This window comes from Anastrepha ludens, chromosome 6 (assembly GCF_028408465.1).
Source record: "Anastrepha ludens isolate Willacy chromosome 6, idAnaLude1.1, whole genome shotgun sequence".
In the NCBI taxonomy this organism is placed as follows: domain Eukaryota; kingdom Metazoa; phylum Arthropoda; class Insecta; order Diptera; family Tephritidae; genus Anastrepha; species Anastrepha ludens.
In genome coordinates this window covers 23285829-23309787 of record NC_071502.1, presented here as the reverse complement: position 1 = coordinate 23309787, position 23959 = coordinate 23285829, and the positions used below count along the sequence as shown (strand labels likewise).

The 23959-nt window shown below is 38.7% G+C and overlaps 2 protein-coding genes across 2 annotated transcripts; one reads left to right on the top strand and one right to left on the bottom strand.

Moving 5' to 3' along the window:
* Nucleotides 1-2535: 2535 nt before the first annotated feature.
* LOC128867773 (uncharacterized) lies at nucleotides 2536-4492 on the top strand. The gene has a single exon (XM_054109256.1). The coding sequence runs from the start codon at nucleotides 2595-2597 to the stop codon at nucleotides 4431-4433; it is 1839 nt and encodes a 612-aa protein (XP_053965231.1). The 5' UTR covers nucleotides 2536-2594; the 3' UTR covers nucleotides 4434-4492.
* A 5590-nt stretch (nucleotides 4493-10082) lies between these two features.
* LOC128865863 (uncharacterized) lies at nucleotides 10083-11915 on the bottom strand. The gene has a single exon (XM_054106245.1). It carries the CDS (start codon nucleotides 11913-11915, stop codon nucleotides 10083-10085), a length of 1833 nt encoding a protein of 610 aa, XP_053962220.1.
* Nucleotides 11916-23959: the final 12044 nt, after the last annotated feature.

The window sequence follows — 23959 nt, the reverse complement described above, 5'->3', positions numbered from 1 at the left end:
GGCATCACGCACGCACCAAACGGTTATTTTTAATTGATGCTCTTTAGCCGCTTGAGGTTGCTCTTCAGCCCAAATACGGCAAGTCTGCTTATTGACGTATTCATTTAACGGATACCAGCCATTTACGGATGTTCGGCGAGTTATTCAGGGGCCTAAGGTTGGAAATTATGACGCTTTGTAAAAACGCCGACTTCAAATGTTGGACTAGCTGTATTTGTTATGCTTTCAAACCGAAACCTTTGCGTAAAATCACCCAAGTAAAGCCATAAGATAGCCCAAATTGTTGAGATCAGCGCCGAATTGATTCTTCCGGGTCTTCGGCAAAGATCTTATTTGCGGCCTCAATATTTTCTTCACTTCGGGCTGTACGTGGACTAATCGGTCAAGAATCATCCAAAAATAAGTTAGCCTGAGCTCGCGATAAACGCTTTTCACAGAGCGTCGATTTTCGTAATACAATTTTACGACTTGTAAACGTCGTTGAGACATAAGTCTTTTCATGATGAAGTGTCAATGAATACTGAAAAAAATTATGTATTTAGTTTGACACTAGTCACGCGTAATCTGTCAAAAAACCCCCTATTAGAAGAAGTACCTCCAATCTGATCGATCTTTATATCATTTCAATTCTATTGAAGGAAAAATGGGGCGATGTGATAAATTTTTACTCATAAAACATATTTGTAATTAGTCTTTGACTTATTAAGATTTTAGTTTGATAATCTTCTGCAGTTGAGTCAAAATTTAGTAGAGGGAAACCCCATACGCTTTCTGCGTATTCCCATTAGGCAGTGGCCGGTGATAGTAACAACTGCGGTACAAATGGAAGGTAGACTGTCCCTGTTGATTGGCCATTGGGATCTATGTTTGTTCTTTCTTCATTCATTGTAGGCCAAACCTGTATAGAAACTTCTCATGTGGACTCCCCGGTACATCTTGTGTTGTACCGTGAGATGTGGACTAACCTGATCTTGAGCTTGCTTGAAGATAAAAATCTGCTCGCGTACTGGGCAGATTTGACTGATATAAGATTAGTGTCCCTCCTTACCAACTCGTCTGTTTTGCAAGTTCCAGGGGCGTCTGTATGGCCAGGAACGCAGACAGTGACAGCTTTGCCAGCTCATTCAGAATGGTTCTACATTCAGTTGGGACTTTGGAGAAAGTAAAGGATTTTCCAATAACAGGTGTTATTTTTAATAGCGCGCTATTTCGGTTGATGCCCCCTTTGTAGCTGTCATTTTTTGATATTTGACAAGTAGAAACTACGTCATTAATAAAAATGGAACGATGCACGCTTAAACAACGCATTGAAATTATTAAAATTCACTATAAAAATGGTGAAAATTTGGCAGAGACGATAATTTTTGGGTCATCGGGAAGCACCTTGTCGGACCGCAATACAGAAATTGGTGAACAAATTCGAGCTGTTGGGACAAGCTAGTGATGTGAAGAATAAAACCCGTGTACGTCGCTCAAGAACAGCGGAAAATATTGCTGCTGTAGCCGAAAGTGTTGAAGAAACCCCGGGTTTGTCTATTCGTCGTCGTCCTTTGGAATTAGGCAATCCACAAACGTCATATCACCGTCCGTATTTTTCATAAAGATTTGGGTCTTAAGTCCAGTTAACACAAGAACTCAAGCCCGCCGATCATCAACAACGTCATGTCTTTGCTGATTAGGTCGTTGAAATGCATGAAAATGATCCGGAATTCCATCGAAATATCATCTTGAGTGATGAGGCCCATTTCCACCTCGGTGGCTTCGTCAACAAGCAAAATTGTCGGATCTGGTGCTCAGAAAATCCAAGAGTTATTGTTGAAAAGCCTCTCTATCCTCAACATGTGAATGTTTGGTGCGGTGCGGTTGGTCCGGCGGAGTCATTGGACCTTACTGAAGCTGGAGCAACAGTTAGCGTGAATGGATTGCGCTATCGAGAGATGATTAATGATTTTTTATGGCCGGAATTGGATGGTGTTGATCTGGACCACGTTTATTTTCAACAAGACGGTGCTACGTGCCTCTCAAGCAACGAAACCATTGATCTTTTACCAAAGTAACACCTCTTATTGGAAGACCCTTTATTATTGCGCCGAAGAGATTTTATAGCTGCTTGACAATCAGGCAGTGAGCGGATCCTGACCCACAACGTGGCCACCTTTATAGCTTCTAGTTTGCATTTCTAGCATTTCTAGAGTTCAATGATAGTTAACTCGGTTTTAAAGTTTACGAATCAGCACTGAATTCAGTTGCTGAATTGAATGTAGTTCCTATATTTGAAGTGCGTGACATGCTTTCTGATACAAATTTACCCACAGAGTTTTGTTTGCTCTTCTTAGGTGCATACAAATATTCACCTGTTTTACGCTCGCATGACTAAAAAATTACGTCAATATAATTTTATTGCCGTAACCCAATAAATTTCCAAATAAAATTGCTTCTCTAGTACAACACGCGCTGCTCGTGCCGTTTGCAGTCTCCTTCATTGAAGACTAGAATCAGTTAGTTTGAGAAATTGCTACAAAATGTGCGTTTCAACATTATTCGGAATTCTTCAAATCGGCTTCTATGTGATTTTTGTGCGCACCAGTGCATCAATGAGCATTCATCAGCTTATCACACAAGCAAATACAACTCAATCCAATAACCTGGAAATGCTGCTCACATCCATTCAAAATGAGCAAAACTTTAGCACAAGGGTGTTGTGGCGCCGTGAATCAACGGATTGCTTTGCTGAGCTCTCCAACTGGAGCCCCGCAAAACTCATCTTCAATGGCAGCTACTCGATCTACTTAAATGCGCACTACAGTCGCGAACTTTTCACGCTTGTGTGTCTTGACGATTTTGTCGACCTTTGCATGCTTGAAAAGATGAGCGACAGCTTGCGTCATATGCGAGAAACGAGGGTTTTGTTCCTGCTAAAAAATTTCACTACTTTGCAGCAAGAGGATATGCGGAAACTTTTCAGCTACTGCGATCAGCAACAAATGTTGAATGTTTTGGCTATACGTAAGGATTTCGCAACAACCGGACTTTTCTACACATTCACCCGCTTTCCTAACTTCACCATGGACGAAGCTCAGTGGCCGAGTGTGTACTACCCAGATCGTCTCAATAATCTGCATGGTTATGAGCTGCGCACCATGGCTTCGCAATCGGAACCGGGCTCTATTGTCTACACTGACCATCAAGGCCGAAAGCGTAGTTCCGGTTACGTCTATCATCTCATTGCGACCTATGCTGCGCAGCTTAATGCCAGTCTCACTTATAAGATGCGTTTGAATGCGGGCGCCAGCATTGAAACCTCGATCTTAGCAAATCTCACCGGTGCTTACGAGTTGGATTTACCGATTTGTTTGCAAATTCCCGTAGAAAATATGTCGCTGCATGGGCTCTCACACATAGTGGAGATCAGCAATTGGATGCCTATGATGCCACGCAGCGGCTACATCGAACGCTGTGAAATCTACAAACACATCTTGAGTAGAAATACTTTCATAATAGATGTTGTAATTTTTATTATTTTCTCACTACTCTACAATTGGATTATCAATGAAGCTCATAGTGTGCGCAGGCCCAGCAAGTTTCCTTACAAGGAGGTGTTCTTCAACGATAAAATATTTCGTGGCGTCATTGGACTCTCCTTTCAATTGCGTAAAGAACGCAACTACAAATTTTATCTGCTCTATTTTCTAATCTTTCTGCAGGGTATCATTTGGAGTACCGTTTATAGCGCGCAACTCAATGGTTTCTTTAGTCGTCCGCCATCCGGTGAACAGATCAACACTTATGACGATCTCAAGATGCGTGGCATACAAATTGCTATACCTCTGGAGGAATTTGAGTTGCTGGAAAAGTTCATGTCCAAATCCTTCATGCGTACTTACAGAGACATTTTTCTCATCATTCCCGAGTTGCGTGATTTCTATACGCTACGTAAGAGTCTTAACACACAATTCGCCTACTCGACTCATTCAGAAATCTGGGCAATGGTTGCACGCCAGCAACTTCACTTCTCACAACGCCTATTTCGTGTCTCAGAGGAGGTGCAGTTTCATCGGCAGACTTTATTGGCGGTACCCTTGGCCGAAAATAGCGTTTATCGCGCATCATTCAATGCCTATTTGTTGGATATGCAGGCGTATGGTTTCTGGAATCATTGGACAGCCATGAGCCTATTCGAAATGGTCGAGGCGGGAAAGCTCAGCCTGGAAGATTTTCTAGAACCACTCGGTTATAAGGCGCTACAATTGCGCGATCTGTATTACATTTGGTGGATCTATATTTTAGGTATTGCCACTAGTTGCTTTTGCATTCTGGTGGAAGTTTTGCATCAGAGGCTCAAGCGTGACGGTCAACAATACTTGGCACAGCTTTGGAATCAAATTGCAGCACGTTTGAATTGGAGAAATAAATTTAGTAATTTCAAAAAGTGAAATTTTCCTATATTTGTAAAATTATTTGTTATAAAAATAAAATTACTAATCGATGTTGAAAGAAGACCTCACTTAAATTATGAACTTTCAAAACTAGTCGCTTCAGAGCAGAGCGATTCAAGTGATCCAAGTATTTTAAACATTACCGTAAATTTTTCTGAGAATTCGGTTTATTTGTAGGCCTGAGTGTAATAAAAAGAAAAAATAAAATTAAAAAGTAAACTGGAAATTAAAATAAATAAAATAAAAAATAACATAAAATAAAAATTTATAATTTTGAGATTTTATCTTCAAAAAGAATAGAAAAGAAACCAGTTTAATTTCACGCTTACGTCTTTTGTAATGACTAAATGTTCAAATGACTATGAGTGAATATGGGAACTTACTAATTGCTCTATATACATACATACACACATTATTGTAATGCCATTTTTTATACATAATACAAGGAAAACTGTTGAGGACCTCCGAATAGTACTCATTTGTATGCTCTGCAGAAATATTTTCGAAATTAAACCTTTGCTTTCTTGTATTGTAATATTTGATTGAACTTATTAGTTTACTTAAACTTTTTTAATAGGTGCTTAATTTTTTGAACAGGTGGCAACCCTCTCAAAAATACTTTCGAACTTAATGCTTTGTTTACCTGTATCGTAATATTTGAGTGAACTTATTAATTTGCAATAATTGAACTTTTTAACAAGTACTTAAATTTTCAAACAAGTGGCAACCCTTTACAAAAATATTTTCGAAATTAAACCTTATTTCATTAGACACCTGTTTGGTAATATTTGACTGAACTTATTAATTCACTTAAACTTTTTTACAAGTACTTAATTTTTCAAACAAGTGGCAACCCTCTACAAAAATACTTTCGAACTAAAAACCTTTTTCCTAGACACCTGGGTTGTACTATTCGATTGAAACTATTACTTTAATGAAACTTTTTTAACAGGTACAAGCAAGTGGCAACCCTTTACAAAAATATTTTCGAACTAAAACCTTATTTCATTAGACACCTCTTTGGTAATATTTAACTGAACTTATTAAGGGGTCAGTCTACTTTGGAGACTCGAAAAAAAGGCTATATTCGTGATTTTTTTTTTGAGAAAACTATAAATGATAGTAATATAAAATTTGTTTGATTTATTAAATAAAGTCTTAAAATTCAGAAATAAATTTTTTTTTATTCAATTTTATAGTATTTTTAGTAAAAAAATAGCAGTGAAGCGTAACGTCTCAAACATGGGTTGGTGAGGCAGCTCCATCAGAACTCAAGAACGGCTTGTCTGAAACAAAAAAATCAAAATGTTTCAGATTCAGTAAGATACTGGCTACAAAATGACCCTCGGATATTAGGTTTTAATGAAGACAAAAAAAATGGCTGATAAAAATGGAAAATTTTTGATAGAACGGTTTTTTTTTTCGCATATTTAAAAAAAATATATAGTAAAAATTTAAAATTTCAAAACCCCCGAGCGTCAATTTGGTGCAAATTATGTCTAGAATGGGTGATCCAAATTTTATGAAAATCGGTTGATTAGTTTTTGAGATACAGTGGAGCTAGATTTTGAAAACGTTGTTTTCAGAAAAACGCGTTTAAAGTTTTTAAAAGTGAAAAAGTATGGAAAAATTTTACCTAAACTTAGTCTGCGATGCCTGCACCGTAAAGGAGGCCTTCTTCTTGCTCAAAATCATCAATTTCTTCAAGTCTTGCTTGCTTTCTTTTTGTTCTGGCCTCTTTTGAACAATCAGAACTGCGCCGGTTCGCAACTTTAATACGCGCGTCATCGCGATTTTCTGCGAAAATAATGGCGGTCGGACCGATTTTGACGCCCATCGTCTCCATTATTTTTAAAATGGGACGAAATCCTTCATTAAAAATACACGCCGAAACTTTGCAGGCAATTTCAACTATTTTTTTGCCATTGAACTTGTGTTTCGGCGCTATGTTCCACACACAGTTGTTGTAGCACTCGTTGCTATTTTGAGTATGGCCACCTAAACATCGTTCCAGCAGATCGGTTTTCGTAAGATCCTCGTAAATCGGCTTGAGCACTTCTTGGACTTCTGAAGAAAGAGCAGGAGGATGTCTGTATACTGTTTTGAGTGCCTTCGCCTTGAGATACTTGCACCACTCGATCGAGCACTTTTGATGTTGCGGCTTGGTATCAGTAGAAATTTTATGGAAGTACCCAGCCCATATCTCACTTCGCATACCTTCAACACTATTCAAATTTCTTCTGACAGCTAAGCCGTAATTTTCTGACATCTCTTTCATCAATTTAATCGTCAAAGATTGCGTTTTCACTTCTGGCACTTTTTTTACGATAATTGTCTTTTTTTTCGTAATTACAGTTTTCTTCGGTGCGATTTTTTTTTCTTTTGCTTGCTTTAAGGCCTTTTTTTTTCTGTATCAAAGATTTTCTCGCTTCATTCGCACGTTTAAAAATACGCTTAGCTACGTGTAAAACACATTCTAATTTTTTCACTACGAATTCTTCACCATAGGGAGCACAATCCAACAGCATTTTGAAGGTTTTGCTATCACCGTCGCCTATGTAGAAACCATATCGCACAGCAAATTTTTCTATGGACCTTAAAAACATTTCCACTATGCCATCCACCTCCATCTTCCCTGAACTACCGATGTGATTTGCTGTGCAATTAATTTTATGCTTCACAGACCAGGCTTGGAAATCTAATGTATTTTCTTTACCTTTCCATTGTTCACACCCTTTACAGTAAATTGATCGTATTTCAACATCGGCGACTTTTCCAGTGAATTTGAGAATGAGGGAAATTATACCAATTAGAGAAGAAAAACCTCTTTTCTCCCATGATCCATCACCAGAAACTGTTAAAACGTCCTCAGGCAGCCCTTTCTCCTTTTGTATTTCTTTCTCTTCGTTGATAGCTTTGCGCGTCACTAAATCGAAAATGTCGTTAACTGCAATGACAGTGCTGTCAACGATTTCATAGTAAACCTTCTTGTTCAAACCTTTGCCTATGTCCATCAGTCCACAAAACATATTGATTCCAGCTAGACCAATGCCCATTAAGCGCATCACAAATACGAGACGACGATTCACTTCATGACCAGTATTGATCATCGGGCACGAATCGATGTATTTTTCGCCACACGCACAACTCACACACAACTTAAAACCTAAGCCACGTTCTCCATATTTAGAAAAAGAAATTCCTCCGTTGCAAACTTTGCACTGTATATAATTCGTTAACGTTGAAAACACAAGAAAACTTAAAATGCAGTAACTGCTAGCTGGATCTGTGTGCACATCGAACCTCTGGTCCGTCGCATTTTTCAATTTTTCTGCTGATTTACTGGTTACTTTGGTAGTTTCAACTTTATCCGAGTGTTGATTACCAGTAAACTTTCGCTTTTTGCTTCGACCTGGATGAGCTGTTGTCTTTTTACCCATGATTCACACCGATGCTACTCGTACGCAGTTAAAACGAATACTAATGCTCAAATGACGATACAGTTTTTTTAGCGTTAGTTTTTACTCTAAAGTCTTACCTAAAACTATACTTCTATTTCAAGAAAGACTAAATACACTCAAAAATATAAGGAGCTTATGCAATTTGTGATGCGAAGCAGTTGTTTCACGAACAAAAACAACAGACGAGATTAAAAGGCTGAAGGTTCATCGATGCACGCTATACGCGCAGGTAGACGAAATAAGGTACTGATGTTCAGGTAAAAAAAAAATAGTTAGAGTGCTCGGATTTTCTTAAAATTTTTACACAATATTTCTGGATATATATACTTTCAAATTATGCAAAAAAAAAAAAATGAAAAATTTTAAAGTGACAAAGTAGACTAACCCCTTAATTCACGTTTTTACAAGTATTAAATTTTTCAAGCAAGTGGCAACCCTCTACAAGAATATTTTCGAACTTAAAACTTTTTTTCTAGACACCTGCGTTGTAATATTCGATTGAAACTATTACTTTAATTCAACGTTTTTAACAGGTACAAGCAAGTGGCAACTCTCTACAAAAATATTTTTGAAATTAAACCTTATTTCATTAGAAATTTGTTTGGTAATATTTTACTGAACTTATTAATTTTCGTTTTTTACAAGTACTTAATTTTTCAAGCAAGTGGCAACCCTCTACAAAAATATTTTCGAACTAAAAACTTTTTTTCCTAGACACCTGCGTTGTAATGTTCGATTGAAACTATTACTTTAATTAAACTTTTTTAAGAGGTACCATACAAGCAAGTGGCAACCCTCTACAAAAATATTTTTGAAATTAAGCTGTATTTCATAAGACACCTGCTTGGTAATATTTGACTGAACTTATTAATTCACGTTTTTACAAGTATTAAATTTTTCAAGCAAGTGGCAACCCTCTACAATAATATTTTCGAACTAAAAACTTTTTTTCTAGACACCTGCGATGTAATGTTCGATTGAAACTATTACTTTAATTCAACTTTTTGACAGGCAAGCAATTTTCAAACAAGTGGCAACCCTCTATAAAACTATTTTCGAAATTAAACATTTGTTCATCAGACACCTACATTGTAATATTTGATGGAACTTATTAATTGAATTAAAACTTTCAACAGGTGTCAACCTTTTCAAAAATATATTTTAAGTAACGATTTTTCAAACCTCATTCCTTGTTTTAAACCTCCCATACTGTTTATTCAGTTTATTTTATTACTTTTTATTGAATTTAATTTTCAAAAAAGTGGCAACCCTCTACAAAAACATTTTCGAAATTAAACCATTTTTCGTTAGACATCTGCTTTGCAATATTTGATTGAATTTATCAATTTAATTCAATTTTTTTAACAGGTGGGGACTGTCTTAAAAGTGGCATACTTTTAATCCTGACAAACCCAGTAAGTATTACTGGTATAAACCTTCACACTTATAATTTTAATAGGATTTTCCTTGTATCCTTGTTTTTAATTTTTTCTCAAATACGTGTCTTGGAAAATACATAACGCAAAAATTATGACAAATTTGTTGACTGCCACTTTTAGGTGCAAAAGGTATTTTTTATGTTAACAACTATAATTATTTTGCAAAACGAAAACAATGCAAAAATTGAAAAAAAAAACATTTTTTTTGAAGAACCTCAAAGCTGCTTCGTTAAGTAAAGTAAACTATTTTAGAGCATAAATCTTAAAAGTAAAAATTACCGAATCAATTGGCTGCCATTCAGAATTTCATTTCTTTCTTGTCGCCTATGCAAATATGAAGCAAATTGGGTAGTATTTTTTTAGATACATGAAAAACACACACCAAAGATATGACATTTATGCAACTAACAAAGAAACTACTTTAAAATTTCTCATAAGTATTAAGGTCACAATAAAATTTTAGAAAATAAGAAGCAAGCCGATTAAATAAAGTTCTACTTCGTCCGAACTCTTCTAAGTAAGTAAGTGATTGTGGCTAAATCGTTGAATTGAATAAAAGGCGTAGTTTGCCTAAAATGGAAATATTATATTACATTTTTGTATTCTCATTTATTATTATTTGTATAAGTATTTACATAATAGAAAATTAGAAATACTCGTAATATTTACCTTGTCTCTCAAATGAATTTCAAGGGCCAACTCCCTCACTTACACAAATCAAATTGCAACTCAATTTTCCCTCATCCTCATTTCTCATGCTTCCTCCTCTTTCTCAATTCGAATACACAAATTTCCATAATAAAAACAACACTGCTCATGCCCAGTCCGCAGAGAAGTAAGCACCACGGCAACTTCATATCTTCCACACGAATATCGTGAAAGTGCTCGATGCTACTATTGTCCTTGAGCGATAATTTTCCAGTTGCCAACATATCCATGAAAGTCATTGTGCGCCATTGTTCCAAAAGACCTGTTTCGATTACTCGAAGTACCATCTTGTTCAAAGGCTCCATTAGGTTTGAATTCTCAGCCATGGGTATGCTCACCAATATACGGTCAGAAATCTTTAAAGTTGGAGCCAAACAGAATACTTTTCTTTCGAATGTTTGTTGTTGTAACTCGAAAATGGGCCAAATTGATTCCGGCATACTATAGCCAAATGTTGTGTCGTACTCACCACGATGACGCTTAAATGTTTTGGTATCTTCTAGTTGTAATATATCCTTGAATGTTTTATTGAAAGCAGGTCCCATAGTTTGTTGGACAACTTCGATTTCATTGCGGTCAAACATGACTTTGAAATTAGCGCGTCGCATATCATCAAATGTAAGAATGCTCGGCTTCAGTGGAGGGCTCATGAGCAACGATTGGAAGTAAGCTGGATACAGGTTGTTAACGAAGAGGCCGAGTATAAATAGAAAAGTGTAAAGTATTTTCATTGAAAGAATTGGACGTTTCCGTATGAGTAGAGATAGACCAAAAACGCCGCGAAAGATATTTTCATTAACTAATACATTGACCAAATTGAAGTCATTTGACTTTTTGTAGAATTTATGATTTATAAAATTGTCCAGAATTGAGAAGAGGAAACCCAAAACCGCTAAAATTGTGATGACATGTGTCGTGACGACCATCAAGTATATTTTCGAATACTCAAGCGGTTGCGGACATGGCAATACAATAAACCATTCAATCGACTCCAAGGTATACGACATATACGGATAGGTGGTCTGCACATCAAAAGATGATGCGCTTAAAGTGATTGCCAAGTCCAAAATACCTTCCAGGACATAATCACTTAGAACGCTCAAATGTAGACCGTCACCTGGTGTGACCGGATGTAAGTATTGGAATGTGACATTGTACTTTTCCGCAAAGGCGATCATCAAACGGCCAATGTAGCCACTCAAATGTTGTTGACCTGAGGCGTCTTCATAAATCATGGTACGTGGCTCAGTTTGTCCCGGCAGAGTAATGAAAGTTTTTCCTTGCAGATTAGTGTAATGACAAGGAAAGTAGCTCTGCGTTTGGTTCAAAAGCTCGGGCATCCAACGTCCACTGGGAAATGGGTAATACCGATAGATCAGTGATTCTGTGTAGAAATCATTGAAAATCGCAATCACATTCGACATAAGCTGAACTTCCAAGTAGTTCCGTAAGGTAGTTAAAAGCGCGGGCGAGGGTTTTGCGACTGCGATGCGTAAAATAATGCGAGTCTGACGTCTGTGTTGTAAGTTGGCGGTCATAATGCTGAGTAGCTTGAGATTGAGCTGTTCTTGCAAGCAGATTACTGTCAGAATATTACTGTTGAAATGGTCCTTTAGCTTGTCTTGCGATGCCTGATAGCCGGAGACGAGTATCAACGGTATTTTCAAGTGCTTCCACAGTTCGTCAATAGGTAGACAACTTTTGTTGGCTGTTTGTAATAGAAAAAGTGTATCAAAGGGATCCTCTTCGTAAGCCCGACGTAGCGTATCGAGAAACGGATCATCCACTGCCATGTCTTGGATGCGTTGTAATTGCGCCGAGCCGGTGGTGTTGAGCAGAAAAAGCAGCACCAATAAGAGTAGATACGACATTTCTTGTAGCCGAGTATTTTAGTACTAATTAAGATTTCGGTTTTTGGGGTAATATTTATGTGCTTACAAGCTCTACCCAACCGTTGATTAGCGTGCGACTTAACATCTGTCAGTGACAGCTCCAGTTTAATTGACTTTAAATGAAGCTGTTCATTAATCAAGGAATAAAAAAACGCAGTTAATTACATTCTCATATTCTGCACAAATTCTTTGAAATCTATAATTGTATTTTCTGCTCGATTAACTAAAATTAATATAATAATAGTTTTGATAGACATCGCTCAACAAATTTTAGATTGTCAAATATTCACAAAGAACAGCAGAAAATACGCACACATTCATATGCATATGCAAACATTCGAAACTGTTCCACGCCATTTAGAAGCTTTTGATTTTTTTCATTGAGAACAAACCTTTGAAATCTTTCCAAGTTCTTCACCGATGCGATCCCTTCCAATGAGTTCCACCCGACAACGGCTCCATACAACCGATTTGGTTTTATTATGGTATCCTAGAGTCAAGAGTCACAATTTTAGGCGATTGACCCCATCTTTTTCCAATAGCGCCCTTGCATCCATACAAAGCGACTGTTGCCTTCCTTATCTTTTCCTCAATGTTGCTATTCCACGTTCGTCTTCTGTCAATGATTTGACACAAATATTTCACCTTGTCAGAAAGCATCAACGGAGCGCCCCTATTGAGGGGAGCAGATATCTGGATATTTTATATTTCCTGATAAAAATATGAGTTCCATCTTGAGAGGATTTACAGACAAGCCGCAGTCTGAGTTTAGATATACCTGCATCAAATCACACACTTCTTCTTCTTCTTAATTGGCGCTATAACCGGCGCCAATTGGACACACCAAATGAAGCCAAATCTTTATCCACCCGATCTTTCCAACGCAGAGGAGGCCTTCGTCTTCCTGTGCTACCACCAGCTGGTACCGCATCGAATACTTTCAAAGCCGTAGCGTTTGTATCCATTCGGACGACATGACCCAGCCAACGTAGCAGCTGGATCTTTATTCGCTGCGCTATGTCTATGTCGTCGTAAAGCTCATTCAGCTCATCGTTCCATCGCCTGCGATATTCATCGTTGCCTACGTGCAAAGGTCCAAAAATCTTGCGCAGAATCTTTCTCTTAAACACTCCAAGCGACGCTTTATCGGATGTTGTCATCGTCCACGCTTCTGCGCCATACGTTAGGACGCGCGTGATGAGAGTCTTGTAGAGTGTTAGTTTTGTTCGTCGAGAGGGGACTTTACTGCTCAGTTGCCTACTTAGTCCTTTACAACCCCGAAATTATAACTGTCAATAGTGACGTGGGTGCCGATACGCGAGTGCGCCGACTGTTTGTTTGAAGACAGGAGGTACTCCGTTTTGTCGTCGTTCACCACCAGACCCATTCGCTTTGCCTCTTTATCCAGTTTGGAGAAGGCAAAACTAACCACGCTTGTTAAGGTAAAAATCACACACTTCTCTCTAACAATTAGTGCCCCGTCACCCGCGTCAGCTATCAGCCTACAGCCTCTTCTCCGAAATCCTCTAGGAAGTCACTGACAATGACAACCCAGAGATCTGGTGAGAAAACACTGCCTTGCGTCTCTTATGTGCATGTCAACCAGTCTGTTAAGCGGTTTTAGCAAGAAAGATGAAATACTGATTGGCCTGAAATCATTAGCGAAGATGTGTGAGCTCCTGCCTTCCTTGGGTATGAAGACATGTGGCGGTTTTGCGCTCCACAATTTTCGTATATAGACCCTGGCTACGCAGCTCGCATAAATAGGGGTTAACCAGCGGCATGATTCTGCAGTTAGGCAGGTATGGGGCCACCAGAACCAGGCAATTTGCAGGGCTTGAAGGAGCCAATGGCCCCAGCCTTGCAGCGTTTAAGCAGCAAACAGCCATGGATGCAAAAAAGGATTGGTGCGCTTCCCAAGCTGATGTTACAAGCTGCTGAATTCATCAGAGAACTACTCCTCGCCTCTCATCGTTTTTCATTGCCCAACATCCTGATTCGTCTCTCAATTGGAGTGGGAAACTCACCAAAAGAAATTGTATGAACTTCGACGACTAATGAAAGCCGTCCACGCTTTCACAGAACCTTCTCCAAGAGCCCCTCTTAACCTTCCTAATTTCGGACTTGTAGGTTCCTAGTTCTATCTTATAAAACTCCCATCCTGAGGGAGACTTAACTCGTTTAGCCCTACTAAATAGGCGTTGGCACTAAACCCTAAGTTTGAAGAGCTCAGTTGTCCACCAGGGCGGTTTTTCCTTCTAAGGGAGCATTCTAAAAAGAGAGGAGCTTTCAAGGACGCAAGCTGCGATTGCGCCCACCGTGATCTAGATTTTCCTTGGTGCTTCGGAGAGAATTCTCCACATACGGAGTGGCTTATTACAAAATGTTAGCGCAGCCCGCGGGTCATCAGGATTGATACTAGTAAGATTCTGGTTATGACATACTGGATTGGAAGCGGCTCGAGCAGTGTAGCTCTGTAATATGAGAAAGCTGCTCAGCCCTATTCAAACCTGGTAGGGCGTAGTCTTTGGTGACTACGTAGGTTGAGTTGAGATGACTCCCCATAAGTTTCGGTATGAAATCTGGCTCTGAACACTGGACATAATGAACAAAACTAAATAAAACCACAAAAAAAAACAACACGAAATGATAAGCAATGTAAGCTAACTGAATACCGAAGCTGAAGAAGCCTTTACCCGGAGAGCCGTTACAAGAAGGTTGCCCTTACAGGAAGCAGTAACTCTTGCAGCGGGTCAATGCCGTACAAACAGAATGACAATTCATTCGAGTAATGAGCTCGATGACATAGTGGAGACACTAAGATCCCGTCTCGACATCGACGTTACCTAACAGCCACAGCAGAAAGCGACACCAAACTCGGATAAAGGCGCTCCGGCCCCTTTGGCAACGACCCCAAAGCCCGGCACGCTATTCGAAGTGGTAGAGCGTCTAGGAAAGGCAATCGACGGGCTACTTTCATATGTCAAACCGCGAGAAAATGTCCAAGGCAATATTACAAGAATGTGGAGTATAAAAAATACACACACGCTGGCATGTCCATGCAACTTGAAGCCGAAGATCGAAGGGACGGGCTGATATTGACCCCAGGGGGGATAAAAGTAGCATTCCCTAAATATTTATATGGAATGTTTATGCTATTGCAACAAAAACAACAACAAAAAATAAGTGTAAAACTGAAATCGCTTACATCTTTTCGAAGACTCGATGAACCTAAATATATAATTCAAACTCCGTCTTTAGCTATATTCGAAGTTTGAAGCCTCTAGCGCATTGGCAAGTTGCTCCATAAATCTATTTAAGTGCTCACTAATGGCAATCGAATCACGTCGGTTCTACTCTATATGAACGCTTAATGAAATTTCTAATTTGCCCTCCATAAGGCTCATCAATCAGTAAGTGCTTCAAGCCATTCATCAACACCCTAATAAATACTCAAGCCAATAAAATTTTTGGTTGATTGAAAATATTTCCTTTCGTAACATATTTGAGGACACTTCAATTACGATCATTTTCAGCCTGATAAAATCTATCACAACGGTAATTTTATGTTCACATCATTCACATATTAGCTACTAATGTTCCTGCTTTCGGATTTCGGTAGTAAAATTATATGAAGAAGCAAAATAGTCTTAGCAGCCTTCTTAAAGAGTAAAGTACGAGTCTGCGGCAAAATGTTGCTAATAAGCAGTGCAATACTTCTCCTCAACTCTCCACTGTTGATGGCTCAGTTACCAAATAGCTGGAGCATCGCAAATAATTTGACATTCAACATTGGTCAAATTATAAACAAAATTAAGTCGGAGCGAGAAATCTACTCATTTCTCATTATCGACGCCTTCAACTCAAGTCAGAGTTGTCTTTGTGACGATTCCATCCGAACTCTCAGCGTTAATAACACCGTTAAGTTATTACAGGCGAACAGCTCTTGCTCACACTCGCCCAGCCACTCCAATGATGAGATCCTATTGATTCGTTGTTTATCGAATAGATTTGTGTCGGATTCATTGGAGGCGATGGTCGGTTGTCTCAAAAACAAACGCAATATCCGCATTCTCTTCATCTGGAATACCGAGTACAAGACTGCATTGATAAAAAACCGTGAACATCTTCAAAAACAGCAACAACGACTTTTCGAATACTGTGCCCAAATGCGTTTATTGAACGTGATCAGCATTTACAGAGACTATGTGGACGACGGTCACTTCTATACTTTTAGCTACTTTCCTCAGTTCCATCTCCAACGTAAAACAATGAAGGAGGATTGCTACCCCGATCGCATCAGAGACATGAAGGGTGTCGCCATACGCTTTCTTCCCGGGAATGTTGAACCATGGATTATTGTGTGGCGTGACCGGTTTGGTCATATTCAGGTTACTGGGTTTGTGGCAAAACTTTTGCGTGAATTCGCTAAGCGAAACAATGGTACACTAACCTATTCGGTAACTGATAATTTGACGCCAGTACCAAATGTGTTAGCGTTATTAGAGAATGATACTATCGACATAGTGACTGGAATTGCAAGTTCAAACTTAAAGACAGCTGGTTTGGATATTTCGACACCTTTGGTGTCAACTGATTGGATTATTATGCTGCCTTTACCTCCCCTGGTACCTGATAGCGAAGTACTTTTATTTCTGCTCAATTCTGTGTTGGGACTATTTCTCCTGTTACTACTCCTCATCTTCTCATTCGTTCTTACATTGGAAGGTTTGCTTTGGCGGCGACGTTCTCCAACAAACAGTTTACGTTTCTTCATTTGGATATTCACCAATGTTGTGCTCCGTAGTATAATTGGACAGCCCTCGTGCTCGGTCGTTCACCTTAAGGCGAAATTCACAAAACGTTTTATTTACATTTTTCTCTTGCTCAGTGGCATTTTCATGAGCACATTCATTGCAGCTGGTCTTAAATCGTATATAACCAGCAATCCGCGCAAATGCTCCCGTTTAACAACGTTCGAGGAGTTTATAAATTCGGAAATAAAAATTAAAGTAACTGAAAAAATGTATCGTAGTCTGGCTTTTTATAGCGATCCGAAATGCGTCAGAATCCTTGAAAAGAAATTCATCATTGAACCATCGTTCCAGTTACTGCAACATCAGACTTTAGCTCTGGATACACGATCTGGCTACACATTAACCGATGCAGTATGGAGGGCGTTGGCAAAACATCAATCGTATTTACCACGACCACTCTTCTATGTGAGCGAAAAAATCGATGTGATAAAAAATCTTCTTCTGTCAATACCTTTGCAAGAGCACTCCATTTATACGGAAGCGCTCAACAATATGATCCATCAGGCACAAAGTATAGGACTCACTGATTTGTGGACCCGTCAGATCTATGATGACATGTTGGTGGCGAAAATAATTAATAGAACTATAGCGAAGCCCGCTGGATATGAACCATTGGACTTGGAACATTTCTACTGGTTGTGGTGGATGTATGGCTTTGGCGTGAGCTTATCTGTTTTGGTATTTTGCGCCGAGGTTTGGTATTACAAAAGAACACAAAAGAAGGCTGTAGGTGAGCAGAGGAGATTGAAGAGGAGAGTTCGAAGAGGTAGGAAATGACTTTTGAGTTGTATGGAACCTTCGTCATTTCGAACTGGATATTCACTCATAAGGGAAATGTTGAATTGAGTCTACTACTGTCCATTTTACAAAGTAAAGACAGTATCTCTCATATTTATTTGTACGGTATACCTAATTTCAATGCACTGTAATTCAATGTTTGGAAGTAAAATTGTTGTAGAATGTACTATGTTGTAACGGTGAAAAATAAATATAAAAAGAAATCAGCGAGAATTAATTGTAGAAAATGGTATACCGAAAATGGTTGCAGTTGATAAATGTTAACAATATTTTTTTCATATTACGAATATAAATTTTTTTATTCGGAAGTTTGGTAAGGTGGTAAGAGACTGCCGTTGAATGTCGTTTAATGCCTGTCTGTAAGCTATCTGATCCTTTAGTTGTAGTTATGTGCGATCTCGGACGTCGCCAGTGTAGTCAAGGACAACTGAGATTGTTGACCGGAAAATGATCCTTTAGTTGTAGTTATGTGCGATCTCGGACGTCGCCAGTGTAGTCAAGGACAACTGAGATTGTTGACCGGAAAATGCTAAAAAATTGCTGGCTAAAGTAGCTCGCGAATATCTTCGGTTTCGATGAAGTATATCCTTTAAAATTGATTGGCACTCTGTTCTAGGCTTCGTCTTTACGGTGGATCAGAGCGTACTCATACTAGAGGGGAAGTTGCAGGTCTTCATTTGCTGAACCTATTTAATAGGCTTTTGTTGGATTATCAGTTGCCGAATCTCCAAGATGAGATCCTTTACTCGAGATTCCCGGGGACCGTTCTAGCTTAGGTGCTTACAATTGTTTGCTAGAACGGCTGCTTCAGCTGGCAAAATAGTACCTATCCAAGTGCCGGAAATTCCCAGCAGGAATGAAGCGAGCCGAATAATGCTTTCCGAAATGTATCTGAAAATGTTCCGTTAATAGATATGGAAACTGGCGACAGGCTACCTCGCACTCCACTCCTTAAAAGAGTGGCTAATACATTGCTTGCGCTAGAGTGGTCGGCTGGCTACATACGCGCTATGGAAAGTTTGTTTGCTGCAGGGCGAAATACTGTAGCGGAGATAGGATTGCGATTTATGCAGCGCAGTATGCGATAATTTTGCGGACTTAATCAGTTCATATCCCCCACATCCTGAAGAAGTAAGAAGAATTGTAGATGCCTTTTCCCCAATGTTGTGGTGCCACATAGAGATTGAGCCAAATAAAAAGGATGTCATACGCTGCGAAAATGGCATCTGCATGAAATATATACGAAATGAGCAGACATTTTAAGCCCTTTTAAGTCTTCTCTGTCGTGGCAGCTAAAGTTATTTTCAAAATCTAGTAATCTATCATTTTTGATGGTAGACATCCACCAGACATTGGGGAAATACCACCCCAACAAATTGGTTTTTTGTTTTTTTTACGAGGTGTAAAAATAATCAAAATCCTTAGTCGGTGTGGCACTTTCTTCTTCTTCTTAATTGACGCGATAACCGCTTACGCGATTTTGGCCGAGATTAACAAAGCGCGCCAGTCGTTTCTTTCTCGTGCTAACCGGCGTCAATTGGACACACCAAGTGAAGCCAAGTCCTTCTCCACCTGATCTTTCCAACGCAGAGGAGGCCGCCCTCTTCTCTGCTACCACCAGCTGGTACCGCATCGAATACTTTCAAAGCCGGAGCGTTTGTATCCATTCGGACGACATGACCTAGCCAACGAAGCCGCTGGATCTTTATTCGCTGCGCTATGTCTATGTCGTCGTAAAGCTCATACAGCTCATCGTTCCATCGTCTACGATATTCGCCGTTGCCAACGTGCAAAGGTCCAAAAATCTTGCGCAGAATCTTTCTCTTAAACACTCCAAGTGTCGCTTTATTGGATGTTGTCATCGTCCACGCTTCTGCGCCATACGTTAGGACGCGCGTGATGAGAGTCTTGTAGAGTGTTAGTTTTGTTCGTCGAGAGGGGACTTTACTGCTCAGTTGCCTACTTAGTCCAAAGTAGCACTTGTTGGCAAGAGAGATTCTACGTTGGATTTCAAGGCTGACATTGTTATTTGAGTTAATGCTGGTTCCTAAATACACGAAGTCTTTTACAACCTCAAAATTATAACTGTTAACAGTGACGTGGGTGCCGATACGCGAGTGCGCCGACTGTTTGTTTGAAGACAGGAGGTACTTCGTTTTGCCCTCGTTCACCACATGGAGGATGGTTCCATGTGTAGAAGTCCACGCAAGTGGGGAAAGTTACTGATCGCCATTCACTTGGGAGTGGCCAGGACGACTCTTCTACATATGGTTCAAGCAGCTCACAACGGCCGGGATTAGCCCACGTATCCTCTGGGTAGCTTCCGAACACCCGTTCGGGAGTGAGCTAAAGTGAGAAGGCGAAACATTCCAGGATAGCTGGTTGTGCGCTAGGTTTGGGACCCGCCACTTAAAAATCCACCCCAATGAAAATAATTGCAAAGCCTCGGATGAGAACTGCCTTTACTGGTGTGGCACTTTAATGCCTTTAAAAACACCTCAAGTCCGACGGTGCAACCTACAGGGATAACGATTTTGTAACTACGGCTGGAGACCATCGTGAGCACTAAGCTCAATGGTCAGTTACATTCATCTGCTGTACGTTTAGCTGCATTTTCGAGAGTCGTTCTTGCTGCTGCGTTCATCTAGCACCATTCCTTCGCCTTTAATCAATGTTGCAAATTTCCCGATAATTCGTGCTGCAAAAGCTTGTACCGCCCTCTACTTTTCATTCGACTGAAGCATTTGTGGGACTAGATTATTGGACATTAGAAACACAACAAGTTGTCGCCTTCCTTAATGAACGTGAACCTGATGCAATAAAAGGCCATCATCTTCGTTCGAACATTCGGCATAATAAGGATTACCGGTTAAGTCTAGGCGATGCAGCTATTTTTGGGCGCATTTGTATCCGCTTAAAAGCTGCGTCAGAAAAGAACAAACATCTCCATGTTTGCGACAGATCCAATCGTTAATCCGTGAGAGCACTGGCCTTTTGGTGACTTGACCTTGTATGAACAGTATAACCTCTTCTGTTAATTTGCCCGTATGTTTCTAGGCATTTTGCTACCTAACATAAGTCCACTAAGCATTGAGACTAACTTCAGACGGGAGAGGTACTAAATTATGCTTTTCAAAATTATTTTGGATGAAAATTCTGTAAAAATCAAAAAACAAATTCTGTCCAGCCTAAATTCTTTTGGTTCAATATTCTGTATTTAAAATTCTGTATGATCAAAATGATGGAGAACTGAAATTCTGTATATTAAAATTCTGGAATCAAAATTATTTTCGATCAAAATGCTGTAAAATTATAACCAAATAAGCAGATAACCTGATAAGCACGCTTACCTGAATGGCACATTTATTTTATGAATAATGGAATTCTGATTTTATAGAAACAATGGTATGTATACATACGTCAATTAAAGAAAAATTCATTCAAAACAAAAGTTATCCCTACTAATATTATAAATGTGAATGTAAGTTTGTTTGTTACGCTTTCACGCCAAAACTACTTAACCGATTATTATGAAACTTTGTACACATGTTTTTGGAGGTCTTAGAAGTAACATAGGATACTTCTTATTAAATTTTTTTTTGAATGATAAAAAAATTGGTTGCACTCTCAAAATTTCAGCTGTTTGAAATTTTTCTATATTTATTGTTTTTTTATTAAACAATTTGCCCAGTTTATTTATTTGTTTGTTTGGGTCAAATTTAGTAATTGGAATTTTACCCTTTCTTTGATGACAGATTGATCTGATATTTGGTTTTCTTCTGTCATTTTTATATTTTTATATAAAATACAACATATAAAATTTTGATTTTTGAGGTTCGGTGTCATTTTGGTTGTTAGATCTCACTTGATTACTTTAAATCTTACCACTGATTTTAATTCTTACTCTGTTCTTCTTTGAAAATGCCTCGGAAACGGAAATCTGATCTATTAAAAAATTCCTCCGTGCGGCAAAACTTACACGAAATCAAGAGTCTTCGATTCACGCAGAGCTGAGAAAACAACAACATCACAGCGACAAAGGATTTTGAGAGCAACTGAAACGCCCTTTCAAGCACAAGTTCGCTCAGAAAGACAAGCTGAGCTGCAGGCAGCTAGAAGAGCAATAGAAACCCCAGAGCAATCGCAGGTGAGAAGAATTCATAATGCAGAAATGCAGAGCACGCGCCGTAGAAACTTTATAAGTAAGGAGTGGTCTGTATTTAATGGTACTGGATCTCAATATGATCCATCAATTGAATATCATAATCATCCTTTAATTGTTATTGGCACAATGGGTAAAAAATGTCAGTATTGCGATGCTTTCAAGTGGAAAGATGAAACTGCTGGAATGTGTTGTTCCAGTGGTAAAGTTTCACTTCCAGTACTTGGTGAACCAGAAGAGCCTTTAAAAACTTTATTGTTAAATGTTACAAATGAGTCAAAGCAATTCTTAAGCAAAATAAGGAAATATAACTCTTGCTTTCTAATGACATCCTTTGGAGTTGATAAAGTGATAAGAATGCCCGGATTTTCACCAACTTTTACTGTACAAGGGCAGATATATCATCAAATTGGATCACTATTTCCGGAAGAAAATTATTAGCATAAATTTTTGCAAGTTTATTTTATGGGTGATGAACAGGAAGACTCACCCATCTGTTTTTTCAGTAAAAATAGTTCGTGAGGTAGGATGCTGCGAGAATGTAAGCTTTTAGTGTGGAATGAAAGTACAATGTCTCACAAGAAGGCTATGGAAGCTTTAAACCGGACTTTCCAGGTCTTGCGAGATATTTAAATATAATGGGAGGAATGGTAGTTTTATTGGCGATTTCCGACACACCCTCCCAGTCATTCAGAGAGGGACACCAGCAGATGAAATTCAAGCATGTATTAAATCATTATGCTTATGGTCGAAAGTTGAAAAACTCAGCCTGAAAACGAATATGAGAGTTCATCTTCATAATGACGTGGACTCGGGACTTTATGCAGAAATGTTGTTGAAAATTGGTGATGGTTGTTTAGACGTTGACAAAGAAGGTCATATATCACTATCAAGAGAATTTTCCAATTTAGTAGAAAATGATGTGGATCTCATCGCTCATGTTTTTCCGGAATTGCAACAAAATTTGAGTTGTGATCAGTGGTTGTGCGCAAGAGCAATATTAACGTCAAAAAATGAAGTAGTTTCTAGGATCAACACTGACATTTTAAAAGAGGTGCAAGGAGAAATGAAGGAATATTTGTCAATGGATACAATAATGGATAGGGAACTAAGTACATACTTCATACCCTATGGAATTTTTAAACTCACTTGAACTGTCGGGTGTACCGTCACATAAAATTCAATTGAAATTGAATGCACCAGCGATGCTTATGCGAAATCTAAATGCTCCTCTGCTATGTAATGGAACAAGGCTTCGGATAAGAAAATTGGGGCAAAATATACTTGGTGCTACTATTTTAACAGGTATGGGTAAGGGAAAAAGTGTTATCATACCTCGCATTCCAATTATTCCCACTGACCTTCCATTCCAATTCAAAAGGGTTCAGTTTCTCGTCAAGCTAAGCTTTGCTGTTACCATAAACAAAGCACAAGGGCAGACATTGCAGGTAGCGGGAGTGCATTTAGAAAAGCCATGCTTCTCTCACGGTCAACTATATGTAGCATGTTCGCGAGTGTCTAATGCCCGGAATTTACACATATTTGCAAAAGACGGAAAAACTTATAATATAGTCTACAAAAATATCCTAATTTATTACTCTCCTTTATATCTTTTTGAATTATAAGAATTTAAAATTATTTATTTTTGTTACACTGAAATATATTTTAACATTTGTTGTTGTAATTAAATAAAGCATATTTTAAGTTTTTGAAACTCATTGTATGTAGTAATTTTTAAATACTAAATCACATTGATTCAGTCCTATTGAAATGTAATGATCTTTGATATTTATTTAAGGGCTTCAACGCGAGCGAAGCCGCGGGTAAGAGCTAGTTACATTATAATGGCGAAACAATTATTATATTATTAAATTTTTAGCAATTCGCTTTAGAAAAGAAACATGCCTAATTCTGTTTTTTGCTTTTACAGCCTTCTTCGTTTGACTAATTTTGTGACCATTTTGAATTTTAGCTAGTTGGACTTTCGCACAAACCAGCTCGCCTTTTAGATCATTAATTAGTTTGTACAACCCTGAGTTTCGTTTCCCAACAATAACTTTTAGCCGACGATGCCAAGCCTCAATACTGTTTTGGGTTCTGGGGAAAGCGATATTGGACTCATCGTGCACTGACCAAAATTTGGTGGGTATTTTGGCTGGGAGTGGTCTCGAGCTATTGGCTGGGAGTGGTCTCGAGCTATGTAATTTCTTTCAAACCAGGAGCAAAACTGTTTTGTATATTCGTCT

Coding starts and splice junctions, on each gene's coding strand:
- LOC128867773 (XM_054109256.1), top strand. CDS start 2,595: ATGAGCATTCATCAGCTTATCACACAAGCAAATACAACTCAATCCAAT.
- LOC128865863 (XM_054106245.1), bottom strand. CDS start 11,915: ATGTCGTATCTACTCTTATTGGTGCTGCTTTTTCTGCTCAACACCACC.